The following is a 23,518-nucleotide window of genomic DNA, read 5'->3' as shown; positions in this document are numbered from 1 at the left end:
GCCATGGCAGATCCAGGATAGGGACAAGGGGGAGGCTAAGTACGGGGTAACCTCCCTGCGGTAGTGGAGGTGCGAACAAAATTACCATTCTATCTAGTGAAAATTGGATACCCAGGGGAGCTATAACCCCTCAGCCACTCTCCAGATCTGGAACTACATTGTAACATAATAATAATAATAATAATTTTTATTAGCCCTGTTGATCCAAGAAATTGGATATAGGGCAAGTCAAGAGTACAAAATACTACAAACTCACAATATGTACACACAATCAAGGTCATATACAGAAGAATGGAGAAGTAAAATAATTCATTTTAAGCAAATATCCATCAGTACAAACTCACTATAAAAAGATTAAAAAAAGAAAAAACAATTATTTTACAAGTACAAATTCACATTATACACACACAATCCAAAACTCTATCGATTGAAATACTCATTCACAGTGTAAAAGGCTCCATCAATCAAAAAACCTTTCAGCAGTTTTTGAATTGCAGTAAAGATTTAGTTTCCTTAATCTCTTTTGGTAGAGAATTAAAAAACAACACACCAGCATACACTGGGCTTTTGGCATATAGAGAGAGGTTATGAGAGATCACTCTAAAATCTTTATTTTTTCTTGTGTTGTGATTGTGAATGTCGTTGTTTACTAGCAGCTTGAGGGACATGTGCTGTTCTTTTATGTATAAAATTGAGGAGTAGATATAAATGCAAGTGAGGGTCATGAGGTTCAGCTCCTTAAAATGGATTCTGCAGCTACTGCGTTTTCCAACACCTGCCAATATCCTCACGGCCCATTTCTGTAATTGAATCAATCTCAGGGTGTGTTGTGAGTGACCCCATACAGCAATGCTATATTTGAGCCTGCTATAGATATAAGCGTAATAGATTGATAAAGCTGTCTCCATACTGGAGATAGGAACAAGCCGTCTTAGCAGGTAGCACCCTGAGGTTAACTTGGAACAAATGGTGTCTATACATATATATGTATAGACACCATGGTATATATCCAAGTAACATTTTTGGTTGGCCCTCTGTTGGCAGATGGTGGGACACAGCGGTTGGCCCATGGTATGATTTGGCCACCTCGCCAACCGTATCCCAACCAACGATTCCCCAACGATGGGCCAACAGAGCATTACAGTCGGGCCTTCGTATTCCCAACTATAGGCCAACCCCTCTCCCACGATACACCGTTGGCTCTTTTCAATTCTGCCATCCGTTTCCCAACGAAAGCTATATTTTACTGGCATTCCTCATTTTTATAGAATGAGAGTTAAATTAATTTACCTTCTCACTTGATATGATACCGGTACATAGATAGAATCTTTACCTTTAACTCCCGATAAATCAAAATGAAATTAAATACATTAACAATCAATGCTATAGGACAAAGTAAGGTTACAGTGGTTAAAAGTGGAAAACAAAAAATCAATATCAGTTCAGAAGGTCCCCAACTTTTATTTTCACAAATTAGGACACTTTTTATTAGGACAAAATTAGGAAAATTTCAACAGCACCTTTCCATATTACAATATGGCACACACAAAAACTGTCCATCTTCTTCGTAGGGCAACAAAACACACTTAGATAAAATCTGGGTGGACTGTGCAATTTGCATCCAGGTACTAATTTTTTTACTACAAATATAACCAATGGTACCACTTCTAAGAGGTAATTCAAAGAAATCCTCCTTAATTTCAAACATGTCACACTGCAAGATGTACACCCCTGAGTTATTTGATTCAATTGCCTTCACAATTCCTATTCTCTGGTCTTCGGTAACGAAATTGTTAAGTTTAGTCCATTTTACTTAATTGGATTAATAAGTGCAAGATTTAGGGATATTAATAGGAATCACAGAAACACTGATTGAGTATAATATAGTTGATGTATTTTCCATAAAATAATAATTGTGCAGTTGTTATTTAGGTTTACTCCTACAAATTCAATCTCATTCTCTTCAGAGAGGACTAAATCACTCACTTTGTCCATTGAAACACTGTTTTCATTAAAACTTCCTCTTGTACTAGATATGCCACAATCTGAAAAAATATACATATCGATCTATCTAAATTAATGATGAAAAGTTTAAAATTCCACGAAACTATCTGTTTAAGGTAACATGATTTTAGGAATGCCAGTTTTGTAAGACTTACCAAATGAGGTCAATGCCTTATTTTTGTTAGAAGCACTCGACTTATTTTATTTAACTGCTATCACAAAGACATAATGAATGATTAACATATAAAAGCAATCCCTAACAACCAAACAAGTTTTGGTTCTTAGGTTGCTAGGGAACCATGTGAACCGTATCCTGCAACTTATGCAATCGTACTATAATGTTATGATGTCCCAACAGTGGCCCAATGATAATCCATTTCGTAGGGCCATCGTTGGGGATTTCCGTTGGGCCAACAGCATAAACCCTTTCGTTGGGCCGACGAACAATATCTGCGTTGGGCCAACAGTGGAATTTGGTAGGCATATCCACCCACAATGAGCCAACCGTGACTACGGTTCCCCAACCGAGGCCCAACGGTCAATGTTACTTGGGTAAATGGTATACATGCCAAATGAGTGTAAAATAGGCCCTAAGTTTAGAGCTAATTTGTATTTCAATTTGTCAAAGTAGGTAAATATAGTGGAAAATATACCTTAATAGTTTTGTACACTCCAGCAATCTCCAAAACATTTCGATAAAATCTAGTGTGTTTCGACCCAATGGGTGGAGCTATAGCTCCCTTTGCCCCTCTCTCCCATAGATCCCGCCATTTATCTAAAGGAAAATCCTAAAACAATGGCACTGTTCAACCAGAAATTGTAAATCCAGCAAAAGTAGCCAATTTTTTTCAACTTGATTTTTTTGACATTTGAGCTTATTTTTACACTTAAATGTACCTATGAGAATGTGTTACTTTAAAGTAATTTGGAATGTAAAAAACTAACTTTTCTCCTATTTACTTCTCAATGCTTTGAGAGTTATGTGATTGGTTTTTAACTTCATAATGTGCAAAATTATTTTTTACAGGGCATTTGCTTCAACAATAAAAAGGCCTTTTGGTGTGCGCTACAATCCTTACACACAAAGTGTTGAAGTATTAAGTAGTGCTCAGAAAGTTGCAGCATTAGTATCTGAATTGCGAGGTGATCTCTGTATAGTAAGTAATGCACTGGCCAAGATAAGGGAGCAAGATGATACTGTTGATATTGACAAACTGGCTACTCTTCTTCATCAAGGAATAGGAATTGAACCTGGGCCCAGTGAAGATGATGAAAGGAAGGTTGAGGAAATGCTACAGAATTGTAAATGAATTTAAGAAACAGACTCAACTCAAAACTAATATTTATTTCATTAAAATATTGTAATTGAGTGTAAAGTTTTAACTGCCACAGCACTTTGTACATATAGTTTTCAAGTTCATTATTTTATGTTGAAATTTTGAGACTTCGTGTGATTTCATTCTGATTACTACAATAAGAAAAGAAAATATGTATATTGCACATGGGCACTTGGGTTCTAGGTTTTTATTTGACAAATGGTGTGTGTTAAAGTTGGGACGGCTTTGGAAATTTTTTTGGAAGCACCTTCATAATAAGAGGGTGTAGATCTGCAATGATACAGATGTTAAGATGCGTACATCCTTTGGGGATGCTTGAGGAGGGTAATTATTTGCCTTCTATAAAACATATTTCCCATGTAGCATCATATGAATAAATTGGTCAAATATTTCCAAAACTTTCTCTATTTTAGCAGAATTATTGGTGAAGTGGAAGGTAAACAAATCCATGAACTATGTTTTTGATTGAACCAGTCTTCTATTTTCATTAATGGCCTGACTGACTCAGGCCTACTCCAAAGCCATCCCTGGTTAAAGTTGTTCATTATTGAAAAAAATAACATTCAGTTGATAGTTAATGGTGCCTAGAAACATGTAGTTTATCGGATGCATTTTAATCTGAGCATTGGGCATATTGTTATTGATCTGCATAGAATGTATGCATGGATTAATGTTTTGCAACTCAAGCAACTGTCTGATAAATAAAGAACTTTCCTTATGAAGCATGCTAAAATGCTAAACAAAATTCATTCAATTCATTCATAAATATAATAATCAATAAAAAATAAACTGCATTGTTACTAGCTCATGTATATATTTGAAAACTGAAAACTGGAGGCTCCGAGAGGGAAATTCTTCCTCATTACGAGTCCCTTGAATTTTTTTTACACTCTCCTGTTTGAAGCTCTCTCGCACGGAAGGAAGGACCCAATTCAGCGGGACGTCTATCCCTTTCCTCGGCTGCTGTCTAAGACCCTAGGATGATTAAAAGACTCCTTCACTGTACTAGTTCACAGTCAAGAGACTGAAGTAGCCATGTTTTACATAAACAAATATTTGTTGTTTCCATTGATTTTTTAATATATAAAATGAATTCCCTGTGTTTTTCTGAGTGTGAAGAAATTTTAAATGAAGTTTTAACGTTCATATTGACAGATTTAGTGTATGTATTTCTATTCCATATTGACTTATTTGGAACTGGCTGGCAAAATCCTATCACCACCTCCTCGCGGTGCCATCTGGATATCCAACCAATGATGAAGGTCATCAATGTCAGATGCAGCAACGCATTGGTCGAAGTATTCTTGGACGCATAAATATGCAATCTTTCCCAACTCCCGACATCGAGCAACTCATGATATCGGCCAGGTCAAATGCATCAAAAGCAACGATCACCAGATTCTACTAGACCCGCACACCATCCTTTGGTGCTGGAGCGAACACTTATCGAGCATCTGCAACACCGAATTTCCCCACCTGCCAATAATTAACGTGGACCCCATACCTGTACCTGTACAACATATCAGTGAAGACAAGGTAGCCGCCACTATCAAGAGTATGAAGAATGGAAAGACAACGGGCCCTGATGCCATTCCAGTGGAAGTGTGGAAGCTAATTGGCCACGACGGCACTGTCATCCTCGCCGAATTATTTAACATCGCCATTGACCATGGGCGTAACCAGCAAGGGGGGCAACTGCCCCCCACCCCTCCCCAGAAGTGAAAATAAATTTAGTTCAAAGCAAAAGTTATGAACAAATTTTCCTTTTGAAGAAAAATGATATTAGTATACATGGAACTAAAATAAAAATCATTATTTTTTTAAGCAAATAATTATTAAAAATATGAAATTGCTGTCATAATTTCCTTAAAATTCTGGTTTCATCAGCCTTTTCTGTGCAAAAAAGTTACAACTTGAATGACCACGGCTAATTTTGCCCCCCCCCCCCTGATTCTGGGTACGCCCATGCCATTGACAATGAAGTTCCTGACTCCCTGAATCAGCCCTCTCTCCGCTCCTCTTCGTCCTGTGCATGGACACGGTCACAGCTGGCCTCCAAGAATCATATCCATTGTCGCTATTATTTGCCGATTATGTCTTCCTTGCCAGCGCCACCACACCCAAATTGCAGCAGTGAACTCAACAGTCGAAGGTATGACTCAACAACTATGAGTTGAGATTAAACACCAAGAAGACTGAGTACATGGAGTGTGGACCTCAAACCAATGGCATAATCAGCATCGACAGCGAGGACCTTGAGAACGTCGAGAAGTTCAAATATTTAGGCTCTGTCATCAGCAACAATGGAAACACAACTTCTGGCACACAAGCTTGAATTAATGCAACATGGCTGAAGTGCGCCAAGTGACTGGCATACTGTGCAACTGTTGAATGCCCAACTGATTCAAGGCCAAAGTATACAAGACCATGGTCCACCCAGTGGCCCTATATGGAACAGAATGTTGGCCAGCCACTGTAAAACAAGAAGAGGCCATGCTTGCCATTAAAATGAGGATGTGATAGATGCTAAGCATTTCCTGCCTTGATCACATCATGAATGAAGACATCCGGAAAAGAATGGGAGTTGCACCAATCATGGACAAGATGGCGGAGGCTCAACTGCAGTGGTATGGGCATGTAGTATGTTGCGACGAGAACTCCCTGGCGAGAACAGCGATACAGCTGAGCCCTGAAGGACACTGACCATGAGGATGACCAAAGATGTGCTGGCTGGACAGAAGTAAGGCAGACATGAAGACCATCAATCACTAGAAGGCACCTTGGTTTGAGCCAAGTGGAGAAGACTGAGCAGAACAGCAGATCCTGCAATAGTGCGGAACAAATGCCAGGATGAAGAAGATCGACTGATTTGGAACTGAGCTGAACTGAACTCCGTTGATATTAGTGCTAGAACTCTGTTTGAAATTTCCATCTTGAAAAAAAAAGAAGAATTTATTTCTAACATTATATTTATAAGATAAGTAACAAATATGTTTTTGGAAAAAGCACTGCAAATAGCATAGGGTGACTGCACTGAGGGGATGAGAAAGGGTCAATATGAGCAACTAAGGAAGTGCCTGGGTTTGTACTAAGTTGGGTCTCGAGGGGCGACCACATAGCTAGGTCTATTGTGTCCCCGGCAGTCACTTTCCTCCACCCCACACCGCATATACACGGCTTTCATTTGCTTGCATCGGACAATTTACGCCTCACATGTGCGGCTTTTGTTCTTTTGCGAAGAAAATCGTTGCCTCATATGGATGGCATTCGGCACAAAAGGGTTAAAGACCAAAACTGTACGGCATAAAAATTAAAATGTTTTTCAGGATTGCTCACAAGTAATGTACTGGGTTGAATGGGTTAGCAAGTTCTTCTCTATAGTTTTATCTCATGATATCTCTACACCTTTTGTATCCAAGCTATCTAAAAAGTAGTTGTTTTGAGGTTCAGAATGTTAAATAAGGCAGAATAAAAGGTTAAAGGTTGGGCAGTAATGGGAGAGTGAATAATTAAGCGGAATAAGAGAGTGGTTTCATTAATGTATGTGGGGACTCAGAGTAAGTGTCGAAGTCTCAAAGTAAGAGGATGGCAGCTTGGAACTTTCAGTTTATTGGAAGAAAACCTAAACTGACTGTTATTCAAATGTCAATTGTTCTCTTTCTTCTACCGTCACGAAGCTTTTCAAAAAATTGAATTAATATACCCATCGTGTCAGCTATGGCATATACCCTGATTGGAACAGAAGAAAGAAGCAGAATCCCTGCCGATTATTCAGAAACGGGCAACACCATGTTGAAATACAGGATAATAAGGTACCTACTCCACAACTTGGAATCAATGCAGAAAAACCTGAAGAATGGTACTTCCATGGATGCTTTTCTTCTAAAGCCTCCATACCAACTTATTTAATGAATTTTATCATGTAGCCACTCATGATAGACTCGGTAAGTTAAATTCCTGTGGAAAATTATAAGAAATATAAGTTTAATAGTTCTTCCGGCATAATATTAAGAAGAAAAATAATTGTAGGATGTTTTTTACATTTTTTCGATTATGAAAAATATCAAGACCATCACATTTGGTTCACATCCGTTGGAAGAGAGAATACTCCGCGTACTCTTCCCACATCCTCCATACGCATACCCATGATTAATACATTACACTACACACATATAATGTATTCTCCATGCGCATACCTTACCATCATATGCATCTTCTCAGAATGGTCGTATAGTACTAACCACGCATTTACGGATGATGATTCCAAAATCTAGACCATTTTAGAATCTGAGTTTTTCCCAGCGTATGCTCTGCAGGAATATTTCTCGGGTTTCCCACCGGGTGTCGTATCGGGTTGTAGTTCCCAACGTTTCCATGACTAAGTCCGTCATCGTCATCAGGGGTTAATCCCTGATGACGATGACGGACCCCTGATGACGATGACGGACTTAGTCATGGAAACGTTGGGAACTACAACCCGATACGACACCCGGTGGGAAACCCGAGAAATATTCCTGTAGACCATTTTACTTCAAAAATCTTTTTATACGTAATGCTACAAAACTCTTACTCGACTTAGTAGGGATATTATCAGTATAATTGTAGTTTTATGTTGAATCGCAATTTGTAATGTGCGGTATATTTGTCAGCAATTTTTCATTGGTGCCACACATGTAAATACGGCACTCATTTGTTTTGGCACGGCATTGAAATTGGCTCCAAATAAGCAATAATCTGAAGTTGGTGAAGTGTAAAAATGTAATTTAAAGGTTATTGAGTATTTTAATCACTGTGGGGAAAATGTAGTTCATGAAAGTTATAGCCTTTATTATGGAGGATGACTTACGCATCGTGATATGTACTAAAAGAAGAGGTGGACTTATCAAAGGAGCAACAGGTCTTCGTGATATATTCAGTGCGGAATTAGAAGGTGGGAAAACGATATTAAAAATTTGCGATATCTTTCGCGTATTGAAACTTGTTGTTGCTGATGAAGGTCATTACGCTGTTAGTTTACATAAATGTAAAGCTTCTTAGGAAGTGAACAATAACAAACTCATGGTTTTATCTCTTGACTTTTATGATGGATGTTGTCTTTTCTCAATGTCGTATTTATTTTAAAGTTTGTTGGTGATTGTGGTTATTAATTTGAATTTTATAATTAACTATTTTAGAAATAGGTACGCCTAATGCCGATTGGTTTCCCAGAGGTATAAGTGAAGTGTCACCAGTTAGTTCCTGTACTGGGAAGAACATTTTAGGGTCCGAAGAGTTTTCGTCACGTAACAGTTCAGCTTCCGACGAAGATGGCATATCTTCCTCCGTGAAAAATCTTCTGAAGCTCTTGGTTAAGAGGGCGTCAACCCAATCCGGTCGTGATATTTCGTGTGTTGATGAAGATGTTGCGGCTTTGGGCACTGATGGAGACAAAACAATCGGAGCGGATGAATCATGGACAAGCTCGATGGCTACGCCATCGAAAAATATTTCTATGTTCAGCGAGAATAATCGATCCCCCGCCATTGATATGAACCTTGAAATCAGTAAATTAGAAGTTGAAAACAGCAGTTTCGGAGGTGATTCATTTAATAGAAGGCTGTCATGCAGCGAAGAAGAAGAACAGAGCCCAAAATCAGACTTTGTGTTCTATGGATTCGAAGATTCTGTAATAGATGAAAGACTAACTTCCAAATTTAATCAGGGGCCACCTATTTATCCCCGTGAACCAGAATTTCGGAATAACCGTATCATAAATCCAGATGAAACTTTGTTTTTCCTTAAGTCCCTTATATCTCTAATCAATGACTCAACTAAAGTAGAACTGGTAAGCGTAGCGAAAACTTCAGATGATGAAATTTTAGGTGATATTTTTTTTGTGGTTCCCTCAGTTCCTGAGAAAGAAAGGACAACACCCAGTGACATAGAATTATTGAGTAGCAATCCTGGTGCAAGGCTTCATACCCCATCAGTTAGCTGGTGTGATGCCTGTGACTCTTGTGTTAGGGTACTTGAAGGGGGTCATTCGTCATTAGAAATTTGTATGTGCCTTTCAAAAAAATTGGCAATGGTTGGAAAGGATACTGATGTTAAGAGCCCAACAGAGTCTGGTAATGCTGATGAGCTATCACTAATAAAATCGAATCCAATTTGCATTCATGAAGAAATCTCCAGTAGGCTTCCAATCAATAACAAGGTGGTTTCCAGTATAGACTCAGGCTGTACTGAGAATGTCTGGGACGAGTCAGAATATGTGACTCAAATGCTGAATCCAATTTGTTCTCCTGGTGGTGATAGCAACTCACAGCATGGTGAAGGAAATGTAATAATAAATGCTGTGAAAGGAAAACAATTAGGTTATACTCACTTAAAAGAAGAATCTCTCCTGATTGTTGGGAAAATATTGGAAGAGCTTTTAGAAAAATTTCTCACTCATTCAGGAAAAGCAGAATCTGATTCTATAGTTTGCAAGAAGCACAATTTTTTGGTTCCCTCTGACAATGTCGAAGAGTGTTCTGTTGAGTGCAGATTGATTTATTCAATGGGTAAAAGGCATGTTGATGTAACAAGTAAATCTGATAAAGTAAAGTTAGAAGAAAGCAGGCATAAAATGTTCGATGAGGAATTGTTGAAGGAGGCAGTGGCAAACATCTCCTTTGACTCAGAGGAGGATAATTGGAATGATAGTCACTGTGATGCTAAGAATGCAAGTGATATATTTCCTTCTCCCAGATTGGTGAGCAGTAGCTGTAAAAAACAAAACACTGACATTGCCTATAGTGTAAGATCTTCTAAAACTCTGAAGTTGGACCTCGCTGTACCCCTATATAATCCACCCTCCTCATGTGATGCTGCTGTACCATCTGATTTTGCTGTGAAAGTTCATCAATTACCTCATCCACCAAATCCGGAATGTGAGATGCCTTGTGATCTCCAACCAGTGCGTGAGGAAAAGGTTGACATCAAGGTAGAGCCAGAAAATGAGAAAGAGCTGATTCTGGGTTCTCAGGACTTCCTTTCCTGTTCTGTGCTTGAAGAAGTCTGTCAGGCATCAGAAGCATTGGCTTATTTTGGAAAAATGAAAAATGATTGTTTAGCGGGAATAGAAATGCATAATGGATTTAAGTCCCCTGGGAAAAACTCTAATTCATACAAGGAACAAGAGAAAGATGGAAAGGTGGAAGCTGTTAAAAACATTAGTGGAAAAAGTTTGATCATAGACACCTGTGCCAATCCGGGGCATGAAGGGCCATCTACATCAAAGGACTCACTGTCTCATGATTTAGGTAAGTTTAATTCAAGATGCTCCATTGAAAGAAGCAAATACTCACTAGGTACGAAGAAAAATTCTTCTCATGCAGCAGAGAAAGTTGTGTCTGAAAAATCAGTGAAAAAGAAAATAGTATTTAATGTTGCTGAGCCCTCTGAATCTTATGATTTTGAAGATAAATTAGGTGAAGAGAATGATTTGCATCATGAAGTGCTGAAGAATTCCAAAGTCAGCCTTACTGTTTCAATGCCTAATAATGTGAACATATTATCTGCAGAAGTAAGGAATTCCAATGAATCTAACAGTCATGTGCAAACCAACAAATTTGTATATCCTAAACTAAGAAGTCAATCTAACCTTCAGATGCCAAGAGTTGTTTTGCCCGAGGATTTGATGAGCAGAGCTGCTCAGCTTGAAAGGTATAGTAATTTAAGTTCTAGCAGTGATAAATCCGATCTTACGAGGTTAAAAGTTGGAACTCTGATGAGCTTCAGCAGTTTAGAGCACTCTCATGGAGATTTTAAAAGTGAACTTAATAGCATCAATAAGGATAGTACTCACTGTGATGGTAGGGTATACCCTGAAAAGGACCGATCTATCACTATAGCTGAACAGTATGGTGGCCATATGAGTGTACAAGATAAAATTAAGGGACAAAACAAAGAAATGAGAACCAATAGATTAGATTTTTGTGCCAAAGAAAGGCAAGAAGCCCCTGAAGTGAATATAGGTCCTGACATCACTGAAGGAGAAGATTTGAAACCATTGTCCGGAGTTGATAAGGGCTCTCTTAGTGTATTAGCCACTGACACTGAGCATAATATTGAGGTGATTGAAAGAGGTGAAATGTGCACTAGTCCTATATTAACTAAGAAATACAAAACTAAGAAGCCGTTTAGAAGAAGACATAGGAATCAATTTAATGCGTCTACTCCGAAGACAAAGGCAAAAATGGCACGAGGAGTGAAGGAATATTGTGAAGAAAAAACTGATTCGAAACAATGTGATATAGGTCTTGAAAGAGACTTAAAATCAGGCATATCTACTGACGGGGATATTTATTCCAATCCATCCCATGTAATTAGGAGGAACAATGAATCTCTGCCCACATTTTTAAATAATAAGGCCTGTGATAAAGGTTCAGCTCCTGTACATTCAGATGAACTTGTTGCCTCTGGTGATAAAGGAATTCCTACAAAAGTTTCATTTGTGGAAATATCTTTTACTGAGAATTTTGACCTATGGGAAGGTGTTGATGATATTGATTTCCCTGAAGGGTCTCCTGTAAGGAACAATACTATAGAGAAAATCACATTGAAAAAAAACACTGTTGAACCCAAAGATACGTATGCAATAAGAGATGAACTTTTGTTAGATGTTCTTAAAAAGGTAGAAGTTTCTGAAACACCTGTGAATCATACAAAAGAATTCTCTGAAAAACCATGCATATTGCTTGTAGACAATGATACTAAGAGTACAACAAATGTTTTGACTGTACCGAGTGAGAAATTGCATCCTTCAAGAGATTCATTGCCACTAAGATCAGTTACACCAGGCTTTTCTACTGCAAGTAAGAAGAAGGTGGCTGTCTCAGAAAGTTCATTGGATAAAGCAAGACAGTTATTTTCGGAAGACATGAATGACCAGGATTGTTCAAAAGGCTTGTCTTCAGTCAGCAGCGGATTTATAAATAATCCTCCAAATGCAGTCTCAAAATTAAACAAAGCATCTGGTGAATTTTCTACCCCTGGAACATCAGGGTTGCCTGGATTTTCATCAGCCAGTGGGAAGAAAATAACTGTATCAGAAAAGTCTTTGGCTCAAGCAAGGAAATTATTTGCTGATGAAGTTAATGATGTGCCTGTATCTAAAGACTCCACTCCTTTGAGATCAGTTACACCAGGCTTTTCTACTGCAAGTGGAAAGAAGGTGGCTGTCTCAGAAAGTTCATTGGATAAAGCAAGACAGTTATTTTCTGAAGACCTGAACACCCAGGATTGTTCAAAAGGCTTGTCTTCAGCAAGCAGCGGAAAAATGAATAATCCTCCAAATGCTTTCTCAAAAGTAAAGAATGCATCTGGCGAATTTTCTACCCCTGGAACATCAGGGCTGCCTGGATTTTCATCAGCCAGTGGGAAGAAAATAACTGTATCAGAAAAGGCTTTGGCTCAAGCAAGGAAATTATTTGCTGATGAAGTTAATGATGTGCCTGTATCTAAAGACTCCACTCCTTTGAGATCTGATATAACAGGTTTTTCTACTGCAAGTGGAAAGAAGGTGGCTGTCTCAGAAAGTGAATTGGATAAAGCAAGAAAGTTATTTTCTGACGACCTGAACACCCAGGATTGTTCAAAAGGCTTGTCTTCAGCAAGCAGCGGAAAAATGAATAATCCTCCAAATGCTTTCTCAAAAGTAAAGAATGCATCTGGTGGATTTTCTACACCTGGGACATCGGGATTACCTGGATTTTCATCAGCCAGTGGGAAGAAAATAACAGTATCAGAAAAGTCTTTAGCTCAAGCAAGAAAATTATTTGCTGATGAAGTAAATGATGTGCCTGTATCTAAAGACTCCACTCCTTTGAGATCTGATATAGCAGGTTTTTCTACTGCAAGTGGAAATAAGGTGGCTGTCTCAGAAAGTGCATTGGATAAAGCAAGAAAGTTATTTTCTGAAGAAATGGACACCCAGGATTGTGCAAAAGGCTTGTCTTCAGCCAGCGGTGGAATCAATGCTAATCCTCCAAAGACACTCTCAAAAATAAAGAATGCATCTGGTGGATTTTCTACACCTGGGACATCGTTATTACCTGGATTTTCATCAGCCAGTGGGAAGAAAATAACTGTATCTGAAAAGTCTTTGGCTCAGGCAAGGAAATTATTTGCTGATGAAGTTGATCATGTCACTGTATCTACTGATTCCACCCCTTTGAGATCTGATACTCCAGGGTTTTCTACTGCAGGTGGAAATAAAGTGTCTGTTTCAGAAAGTGCATTGGATAAAGCAAGAAAGTTATTTTCTGAAGACCTGAACATCCAGGATTGTTTAAAAGGCTTGTCTTCAGCCAGCGGCGAAAAAATAAATAATCCTCCAAATGCTTTCTCAAAAGTAAAGAATGCATCTGGTGGATTTTCTACACCTGGGACATCGTTATTACCTGGATTTTCATCAGCCAGTGGGAAGAAAATATCTGTATCAGAAAAGTCTTTGGCTCAAGCAAGGAAATTATTTTCTGATGAAGTTGATGATGTGACTGTATCTAATGATGCCACCCCTTTGAGATCTGGTACTTCAGGCTTTTCTACTGCAAGTGGAAAGAAGGTGGCTGTCTCAGAAAGTGAATTGGATAAAGCAAGAAAGTTATTTTCTGACGACCTGAACACCCAGGATTGTTCAAAAGGCTTGTCTTCAGCAAGCAGCGGAAAAATGAATAATCCTCCAAATGCTTTCTCAAAAGTAAAGAATGCATCTGGTGGATTTTCTACACCTGGGACATCGGGATTACCTGGATTTTCATCAGCCAGTGGGAAGAAAATAACAGTATCAGAAAAGTCTTTAGCTCAAGCAAGAAAATTATTTGCTGATGAAGTAAATGATGTGCCTGTATCTAAAGACTCCACTCCTTTGAGATCTGATATAACAGGTTTTTCTACTGCAAGTGGAAAGAAGGTGGCTGTCTCAGAAAGTGAATTGGATAAAGCAAGAAAGTTATTTTCTGACGACCTGAACACCCAGGATTGTTCAAAAGGCTTGTCTTCAGCAAGCAGCGGAAAAATGAATAATCCTCCAAATGCTTTCTCAAAAGTAAAGAATGCATCTGGTGGATTTTCTACACCTGGGACATCGGGATTACCTGGATTTTCATCAGCCAGTGGGAAGAAAATAACAGTATCAGAAAAGTCTTTAGCTCAAGCAAGAAAATTATTTGCTGATGAAGTAAATGATGTGCCTGTATCTAAAGACTCCACTCCTTTGAGATCTGATATAGCAGGTTTTTCTACTGCAAGTGGAAATAAGGTGGCTGTCTCAGAAAGTGCATTGGATAAAGCAAGAAAGTTATTTTCTGAAGAAATGGACACCCAGGATTGTGCAAAAGGCTTGTCTTCAGCAAGCAGCGGAAAAATGAATAATCCTCCAAATGCTTTCTCAAAAGTAAAGAATGCATCTGGTGGATTTTCTACCCCTGGGACATCAGGATTACCTGGATTTTCATCAGCCAGTGGGAAGAAAATATCTGTATCAGAAAAGTCTTTGGCTCAAGCAAGGAAATTATTTGCTGATGAAGTTGATGATGTCACTGTATCTAATGATACCACCCCTTTGAGATCTGATACTCCAGGCTTTTCTACTGCAAGTGGAAAGAAGGTGGCTGTCTCAGAAAGTTCATTGGATAAAGCAAGACAGTTATTTTCTGAAGACCTGAACACCCAGGATTGTTCAAAAGGCTTGTCTTCAGCAAGCAGCGGAAAAATGAATAATCCTCCAAATGCTTTCTCAAAAGTAAAGAATGCATCTGGTGGATTTTCTACACCTGGGACATCGTTATTACCTGGATTTTCATCAGCCAGTGGGAAGAAAATATCTGTATCAGAAAAGTCTTTGGCTCAAGCAAGGAAATTATTTGCTGATGAAGTTGATGATGTCACTGTATCTAATGATACCACCCCTTTGAGATCTGATACTCCAGGCTTTTCTACTGCAAGTGGAAAGAAGGTGGCTGTCTCAGAAAGTTCATTGGATAAAGCAAAACAGTTATTTTCGGAAGACATGAATGACCAGGATTTTTCTAAAGGCTTGTCTTCAGCCAGCGGTGGAATTATGAATAATCCTCCAAATGCTTTCTCAAAAGTAAAGAATGCATCTGGTGGATTTTCTACACCTGGGACATCGGGATTACCTGGATTTTCATCAGCCAGTGGGAAGAAAATAACAGTATCTGAAAAGTCTTTGGCACAGGCAAGAAAATTATTTGCTGAAGAAGTTAATGATGTTACTGTATCTAATGATTGCACTTTTCTAAGGTCCGATACTCCAGGGTTATCAAGTGCTACTGGAAAGAAAGTGGCTAAGTCAGAGGGTTATTTGCACATTCCTAGGAATTTATATTCTGACAACATAGATCCTTTAGGAAACTCTAAGGATTTACGTTTTTCTGCAATTGTTAGTGGGGATGTACGTGATTCTTTAAACTCACATTCCAATTTGATGTCAATTGAAATTCACACCGCTGGAACATCTGGGTTCCCTGGAATTTCATCTACAAGTGGTGAAAAAGTAGTTGCCCCTGAAAACTCCCTTCATAAAGTAAATAATTTATTTTCCGAAGGAACAAACAGATTTGGTGGCATTTCTAATAAAATGGATGCTGTTTGTAATGACGGTCATCATTTGGATTCCACTGAGGAAGATGACCTTTTTTCATACATCGTGGAGCCAAAAAAGATGAAAACTGAATGCTTCAATCCAAATGATAATGTATTATCTAAAGGTACTAAGCTCAATGTCTCATCATCATGTCAGATATCTTCCCCCTCCTTTTCATCCAGTGTAAATGAGCAATTGCCTAAGAGTGGTCACGATAAAGGCATGAGAATGATTACACATCCTACCTGTTCAGGCAGTGTTAACAATAGCTTGAATTTTGATTTTCAAGTACCTCTATGTAATAGTGAACCTTCCCAAACGAAACATGATGCCCGAGTTCCTAAATCAGGCCTTGTTGACACGTTGACTGGAATTAGAAAGCTTGATATATCCCAAAACAATGATGTTTTATTTGCTGAAAGCCAGGGAGATGATTACATTAAAGCAGTTGATGTGAAGACTTTTGATTCCCCAGCAACCTTACTTGATCAAAATCCACCAAGCCCAGTTTTCAGGACATCAAAAAAGAGAAGGCAGAAATTGAAAAGGTTTAGTGTCAAGAGGAGATCAGTGGATGGATCGGGTACTCCATCTTCATCCAAATTTGAGTGTAAGAACTTGCGCAGTGAGGACTTAGAAGCCAGGAGTGGTTCATTAAAATCCTCTCAGTCATCAGTTGTTACCCATGAGTCCAGTGAAAGAGAGAAGTGTTCAGACCTATGGGATGGTGACATTGCTGATGAATCTTGGCTTGGGAAGCAGCTAGATTTTGCTGAGGAAAAAACCTTAGGGTTGAAGTCTGGCCATGATATTGATCGTTGGATAGAAGGGAGAGAATTACAGGGAAAAGTCATTTCTGCTAAGGTAAATGTGAAGCCTGTTGTTGGCCATTGTCTAAAGATGAGGAGAAGAGGACACCAACGTAGGAGCTTGAGGGATTTTGTGAAAGGGAAGAGACCTGGACGGTACTCAAGAAACCAGGTGAGTGTTTTTGTTTTCATGTTTTTAGTATTTTTTGCATGATATGTATAGCTTCTTGATGAATGGTTATGTTGATTATGGTTTTATCCTTGTTGAAGGAGCTTACTTCAAAGGACTTTTTCAGTCAAACTGTGAAAGTTGATTAGAAGTACGTAAATAGTAACCGGTATATCAGAATTTTTTTCATAACTAGTAAAAATGATGAAAAAAGTGATTTTCACACAATAAGTATTTCCTGAAATACCTATAAAAATAAATTGCCTTAAGCTTATATTGAGTTTTGAATCATTTTATCTATTTAGTGTTGTTATAGTATAACTATTTATCATAGATTTTATAATAACACCTCTTTTAATATTACTTCCATTAACTTAAGTTAATATTTTATTTTCCATTGGTCTTCATTTATGTCTCACGGAATGAAGTTGAAGCAGTTTGGTGTTCGAGAGGAGATTATTAATATTTCATCTGAAAATGCTGCTCATTTCAAGTTCAAATTGAAGGATTATTATGAGTGAGTATATTCAACCAATTAAATATGCTGCAATTTTTTAGTCTTCATGGTCCTTGATCTTTCCTGGTGCTTTAACCTAGTCATGGTGGGAAGGCTTGTGAGATGTAATGTCTCCTAAAGGTGGACTGGTAAGGGTAACTATGATCGCTCCTGGTAGAGCCGACCATGTCGTAATGTTCAAAGGGGTAGCAGTCAGAATAGTGGCAATCCATATGCAGGTTTCATGTGAAAACCTCCTGATGGAATGGACATGGGAAACTATGAATTATCAGGTTGACTTCATCATGGTTAGATGGAGGTGTGGTAATCACTTGGGAAGTTTTCTGATGGCAATTACAGACTTAGGCATCAACCCATTTATAATGAGATGTGATCCCAGGTTATTAAGGTTTACTGAAACCAGAATCACTAGGAATTGGGATTTTTGAAGCTTTGAAAGGGGTTGAGAGACGTGAATACAGGGAACTAATCAAGAATGTTCATGGTGAAACAAAACACAGTACTATTCCACAAACTTTTATTTTAATAGTCTTACCAGTTTCGACGTTTACACCGTCATTATCAAGACTGACTTTTTGTGATAACAAGTGAGTTAGTCTTGATAATGACAGTGTAAACGTCGAAACTAATAGACTGTTAAAATAAAAGTTTGTGGAATAGTACTGTGTTTTGTTTTACCATGAACATTTCATCGTTCCACCAAGTAGTGCCCAAGTCAGTTGATTTTTTAATCAAGAATGGTTTATAGGATATAAGATCTTAGATTTTCTCAGCATATCAAGTGCAGAAAAGATTCTCATGATTTCCATTGTGTAATTAGCTCCATGTCTCCCGACATTTCGAAGAACGACTTGATGCTCTTCATCCTCAGGGGATCTTCTGAATGCCATCTCTCAAATTGGTCTGGTATATATGCACCCTGTCCATGGGTCAGGTGTAACCTGATTGGTTGTGATGTGTCCTGCTTTTCCTGCCTTTTTTGTTGTATATGAAGGAGGTCATGAACAGTTTCCAAGCATTGCTGATGTGGAATCCAGAGTCTCAGTTGATATTGTTGAAAATGTCCTTGTGATTGGAAAGAAGTGTTGTCCTTAACGAAAGAAAATCTGTATCCCTTGTCTTCTTGTTCACAATCATTGAAGAATAGGTAAACCTTTGGAATAGAAGGTTAGTGTTGCACCACCTCAGATAAATGATCATTATTCATTGCATTTATGCATTTTATGTAATCTGGGATTTGTGAAAATGGATTTAGTCGAAACTGCTAAAATTGGTAACCTTAATGTTTTCTTTTTTCCTAACAAGGCCATTTTCACGTTTTTATCGCTAAACTTTGTGTGCTCATATTTTTCTCAAGAAATCATGATTTTTAACTCCTTATGAAGTTTTGGCCCCAATTTATACCCAAGTATATCCCAGGAAATACAGAAAAAATAAATACATATCATTCTTGCTTTTACCAGTTTATCTTTATGCATACATATTGTTCATTTTCTTCTTAATAGGGAGTCAATTAGAAGTGATGGAGTGTTGTTGGATGAAGGATTCAGGCTAATACCTGATGAGGAAGGTATGTTAGGTGTCCGTGAGGCACAATCTGCATTGCTGGCTGGCCCAGGTGTGGATCCAAAGTTGCTGCCGCATGATGACTGGTGTAGAAACCATTATCGCTGGATTGTGTGGAAGTTAGCCTCTTATGAAAAATCATTTCCTCAAGACTTTGGTGGAAGGTACATAAATTCTTCAAGCATTTTCTAATGCTCCCATTTATTGGTATTTTTCTCTACCTTAATGTACTTATGTTATCTGCTGTGTATATTTCTACTAATTGCGTGTCATAAGAATTACTGGTTGTAGTTTTTATGGGCCATTGAATCTTTAATGTGTATAAAAATGTATTCAATTATAAAAATTGATTTGAACGTACCTACATTATGTTTTTATAACTAGCTAGCTTGAGAAATATTCCTTGGAAGGGAAAAAAAGCCCATCAGGGCAGGTTGTAAAGGTCTTAATGAAATCAACACAGGAAAGTAGTAGTGCTCTTGGGATCTCACAAAGTTTTAGAGATGTGTATTTTGGACCTGGAAAAATTCCATCACAGACTGGGACTTCTGGAAGGGCATATAATGATATCTTGCTCTCTTCTCTTGTATTCATCTCCCTGTTATTTAAAATGCTTTCTGGGTCTTTTTTAGGTGAACCACTCAATGTAGTCATATTTGATTTTTTAAAGTTGAATGATTGCTATTCTGCTCTTGCTTGCCAAAATTTTATTTTCAACAAATTTCATGAAAGAATTGCAAATTGCAGCAGATTTTGTAGTCTTAATCAAATGTATGTTTACTGTAATGACTTGCTCAATTCTTGACTGTTTTGCTTATGTATGGAATTCACCATAGAAAATAATAATTTCCCAATAATTCTCCATACTTATTTACTATTTGAAACGAAATTTCTCTTCCTGAGCAGAACTTGTGAGGCCAAGTTGTTAGCCCAGTGTCCTCAATCTGTATCGTAAGACACTTTTGTGAATTTCTAGTTTCAATCTGTACCATTCTTGTGGTATAGCTGTTATGTTACCTTGTATTACAAATTTTATATGATTCATAATTAATTGCTAAATAATGTGACTGCAACATTCAAGCTCAAGCATTATGTCAGAAAAACTTTTCCCTCAGTTCTTTTGCTTGGGTACGTGCGAATAACATTTTGAAAATTATAACTGTAATATATGCATGGATTTTTTCATGATTTGAACCAGTATCAGAAACTTTCTTAATCAGTGAGAGGGGTAAATCCTCAAAAAATCTTTTACCAATAAAATTTACTTGTATCTTAAAGTAGCATATATTTCTTTTCGTTGATGATTTCCATTTCTTAGGTCATATGTATATTTTGTTTTGTAGATGCCTGACTCCTGAAAATCTAATTTCTCAGTTGAAGTACAGATGGGATAGAGAGATCGACTGTGGTGAAAGGCCAGCCATTCGAAAAATCTTGGAAAAAGATGATACTGCTTCAAAGAGAATGGTCCTCTGTGTGTCTGGCATCAAAAAACCAACTTTACCAGAATCTAGCAATAAGCTGGCAAGTAATATAGATGAAATAATGCTGCACGATGAGATTTACATTTTCTATTTACTCATTCATTGGTTAAATCAGGAATTCCATTACCCAACATATCCACTGTTAATCTTAAACAGTATTCTTCATGCACATATCTTAAAGCATCTTCAATTTTTTTGGGTAAATTTATGCATCGTGCGTATCATTATATGTAACATTGTTTTGCTTTGGAACTCAAAAATAAATTCTCATACTTATTTTCAGTATGTCCCCCCAAATTGTTTTCTCTTGTCTGTACATAGTTGCTAAAGCTTCTTGTTTCATCAATGCATGCAATGAGTTAATCACTATCTCTATGTTGAAATTTGTGACAGTGGTGGTGATAATGTATGTATTTTTCCGTAGGAACTTGATCTTTTGGCTAACTCTTCTCTTCTTGAGCTAACAGATGGATGGTATTCCATCAGTGGCATTGTCGACACTGAATTGGCTCATTTTATAAAGAGGAGCAATTTAGCAATAGGAACTAAAATCGTTACCAGTGGTGCTGAGCTGATAAATGGTCCCCCCAATGGGTGCTCTCCACTTGAGGTAAAACAGTGCTTTGCATTTCTTATACAATATTTTCAAAGGATGAATGAAGTTGTAATACAAGGTGTGATCAAGAGGAGACCGGACTGATTATATAACTTGTTTATTTCGATACAGCTTAATCGAACTTGTCACCCTCAAAGTACATGCCTTGGCTCGCAACACATCTTTACCAACGTTTCTTCTAGCTCACGAACCCTGCCTAGTAAGCCACCTTAGGGATCCTCTTTAGGTCTGCCTTACAATTAGTTTTAATGCCCGCAATAGAGTTGAATCGGTGCCCTTTCAGGGTTGATTTTAACTATGGAAACAAAAAGAAGTCGGATAGAGCCACGTCTGGAGAGTAGGGTGGCTGTGGGATCATGGAAGTTCTGGTTTTGGCAAAAAACTCTGTCACGATCCGCGTGTGAGCCTGCGCGTTATTGTGGTGAAACGCCATCATGAGGGTGAATTTTGATGCAATGCATGTCATGCCCAAAATGTCTATTAAAATTGTCTGACAGTATCCAAAACTAGTGTTCACTTCTTTGGCTACCTCCCTAACATATAAACAGCGATTTTTCTGTGCCAAACTGTTCACCAATTTGACATGATTTGGGTCTAACGATGTTGAAGGCCGTTAGCGAAACTTCATCTGTCGAGGTTCTGTCCAATTCAAAATGACTATACCTCTCAAAACATTTGCTTCAACTCATAGCTTCATTAACAAAGTCTTAATGAATCATTCCAAACGTCTCTGTAGCACTTTTGCCAAGTTTGAAACAAAATTTTGCGCGCACACACTGTTCCTTTATTGTTGCCGTTGCATGTAGTGATGAACAGGTTAAGATACCGCTGCTGCAAAGTAACGACTTAATGTAAACAAATGCAAAATCTCTCTGGTTAGTCGTCAGATGTGTCGTAAGATGTCACACTTTGTTTTGTTTCGATCCGTTGAACGGTTTGCGTAGAATAAAATCAGTTCAGTCTATTTTTGATCACACCTTGTATGTACTAGAATGTTCCTCAGACCTTTTCTTCCTGATTACCATTGATATCTATTACGAAAAAGAAAAGTAATTTTTTCTTGGATGCTAATGATTATCTAGGAACTTTTGATTTTACTCTGCCTGGAAGTTGAACCCCTATTTTAAGTAATTTTATTTACTTGTTCTTATTTTTTATTTGTAGTCCTAACTTAAAAAAAGGTGTCTTCAACATAGTTTGCTGTTATACATTGGTAAAGTACATATTCATGTTGCATGCTGTACATTTCTATCTGGAAGTGCTCAATATTTTATCAGCTTGTGTATTTATATTTTTTGTTGTACATCCCTGTTGCTTGGTAAAATCACTAGGATGACCACACATATACATTATTTATTAAGATGCTCTATGTTGCCTTATATATATAGCATTTTTTGCTGCACTTGAAGCTCTTTGATTTAGCTATGCTAGTATGGGCATTCCTTCCATCTAGGCATCTAGGGAGAATCAATGTTCCAATGTCCCCGCAGATATGTACATAATAGTTGGGGGCTGTGATAGTCATTACTTATAGATGTACTCATACATATGAGTCATTGAGTTTGTATGTATAAGGTTGAGGCATTGCACGAAAAATTAATATTGCTCCACTTAACTTATGATGTTTCTTTTATGCTTTGAAGTGAGAAAAATGGAGTGAAGCCCACTTTATTGAAGCAAAAGAGGCCCACAGTTTGCTTTGTGATAAATGGGCCAGTCACTCAAAGCCAGAGTTTGATGCTCAGTGCAGTAATGGTGCCTCATTCATCTGATTCCCAAAGAGAAAGTGGACTTTTTAAAGCATTAAAGGAATAAGATACCATCTAAATCACCTGAAAAACTTTTTTGAGGCTAATTTATAGGCAGCAAATAGTGATGTAAAATTGGCTTTTTAATAGATTTTTAAGGTCCTATTGCAATTCATTGAACACTTTCCCAATAAAACTAATATGCATGTGCAGTGCATCTTTGCTCAAACAATCGTCATTAACAGATCAGCTCTGGAAAATTCTGCTTTAAGCAAGCAATGGACGATGAAAACAGTCTGCAGAGCTGTTAACCGTGGGTGTACTGAATATCCTCAATTTTGTGGAACAAGCCCTCAATCCCTCCTATAAATATGGCCTACAAAAATCATTTGTATTTCTTTAGACATCTACCTGTGATAGTATTTTTGTCATGTCAGGTGAGCTTGAGAGAGTGGGAGCAATGAGTATCCAAATGAAGCTGGCTCATTTAAAGCTTAGAATGGAATTAATTTACTATGCATGTATTAATCATTGATAACTTTTTACGTACGTATATATTTTATTTTTGCTTTCAATGGCTTTACTCATTACTTACTTGAATGCTTACCAAACTTATTTTCATGAAATCCATTACAAG

At 37.8% G+C, this 23,518-nt stretch overlaps 2 protein-coding genes across 2 annotated transcripts in view; both read left to right on the top strand.

Annotated features, from left to right (window-relative positions):
• LOC124159321 (tryptophan 5-hydroxylase 1) overlaps positions 1-4,074 on the top strand; it is a 58,044-nt gene extending 53,970 nt beyond the window's left edge. Inside the window, exon 13 of the mRNA XM_046535064.1 lies at positions 3,032-4,074. Coding sequence (XP_046391020.1) covers positions 3,032-3,314 — 283 coding nt within the window. The 3' untranslated portion in view covers positions 3,315-4,074. The remainder of the gene's footprint in view (positions 1-3,031) is intronic.
• Positions 4,075-8,052: 3,978 nt separating this feature from the next.
• The window catches only part of LOC124159320 (breast cancer type 2 susceptibility protein homolog), a 29,822-nt gene continuing 14,356 nt past the window's right edge, over positions 8,053-23,518 (top strand). The window contains exons 1-6 of the mRNA XM_046535063.1: positions 8,053-8,271; positions 8,516-16,953; positions 17,379-17,467; positions 18,973-19,197; positions 20,377-20,557; positions 20,942-21,127. Of these exons, the coding sequence (XP_046391019.1) occupies positions 8,151-8,271; positions 8,516-16,953; positions 17,379-17,467; positions 18,973-19,197; positions 20,377-20,557; positions 20,942-21,127 (9,240 nt within the window). The 5' untranslated portion in view covers positions 8,053-8,150. The remainder of the gene's footprint in view (positions 8,272-8,515; positions 16,954-17,378; positions 17,468-18,972; positions 19,198-20,376; positions 20,558-20,941; positions 21,128-23,518) is intronic.

Source organism: Ischnura elegans, chromosome 5 (genome assembly GCF_921293095.1).
Source record: "Ischnura elegans chromosome 5, ioIscEleg1.1, whole genome shotgun sequence".
NCBI lineage: Eukaryota > Metazoa > Arthropoda > Insecta > Odonata > Coenagrionidae > Ischnura > Ischnura elegans.
The sequence above is the reverse complement of the archived record's forward strand: the minus strand, read 5'-3'. Positions and strand labels throughout refer to the sequence as shown.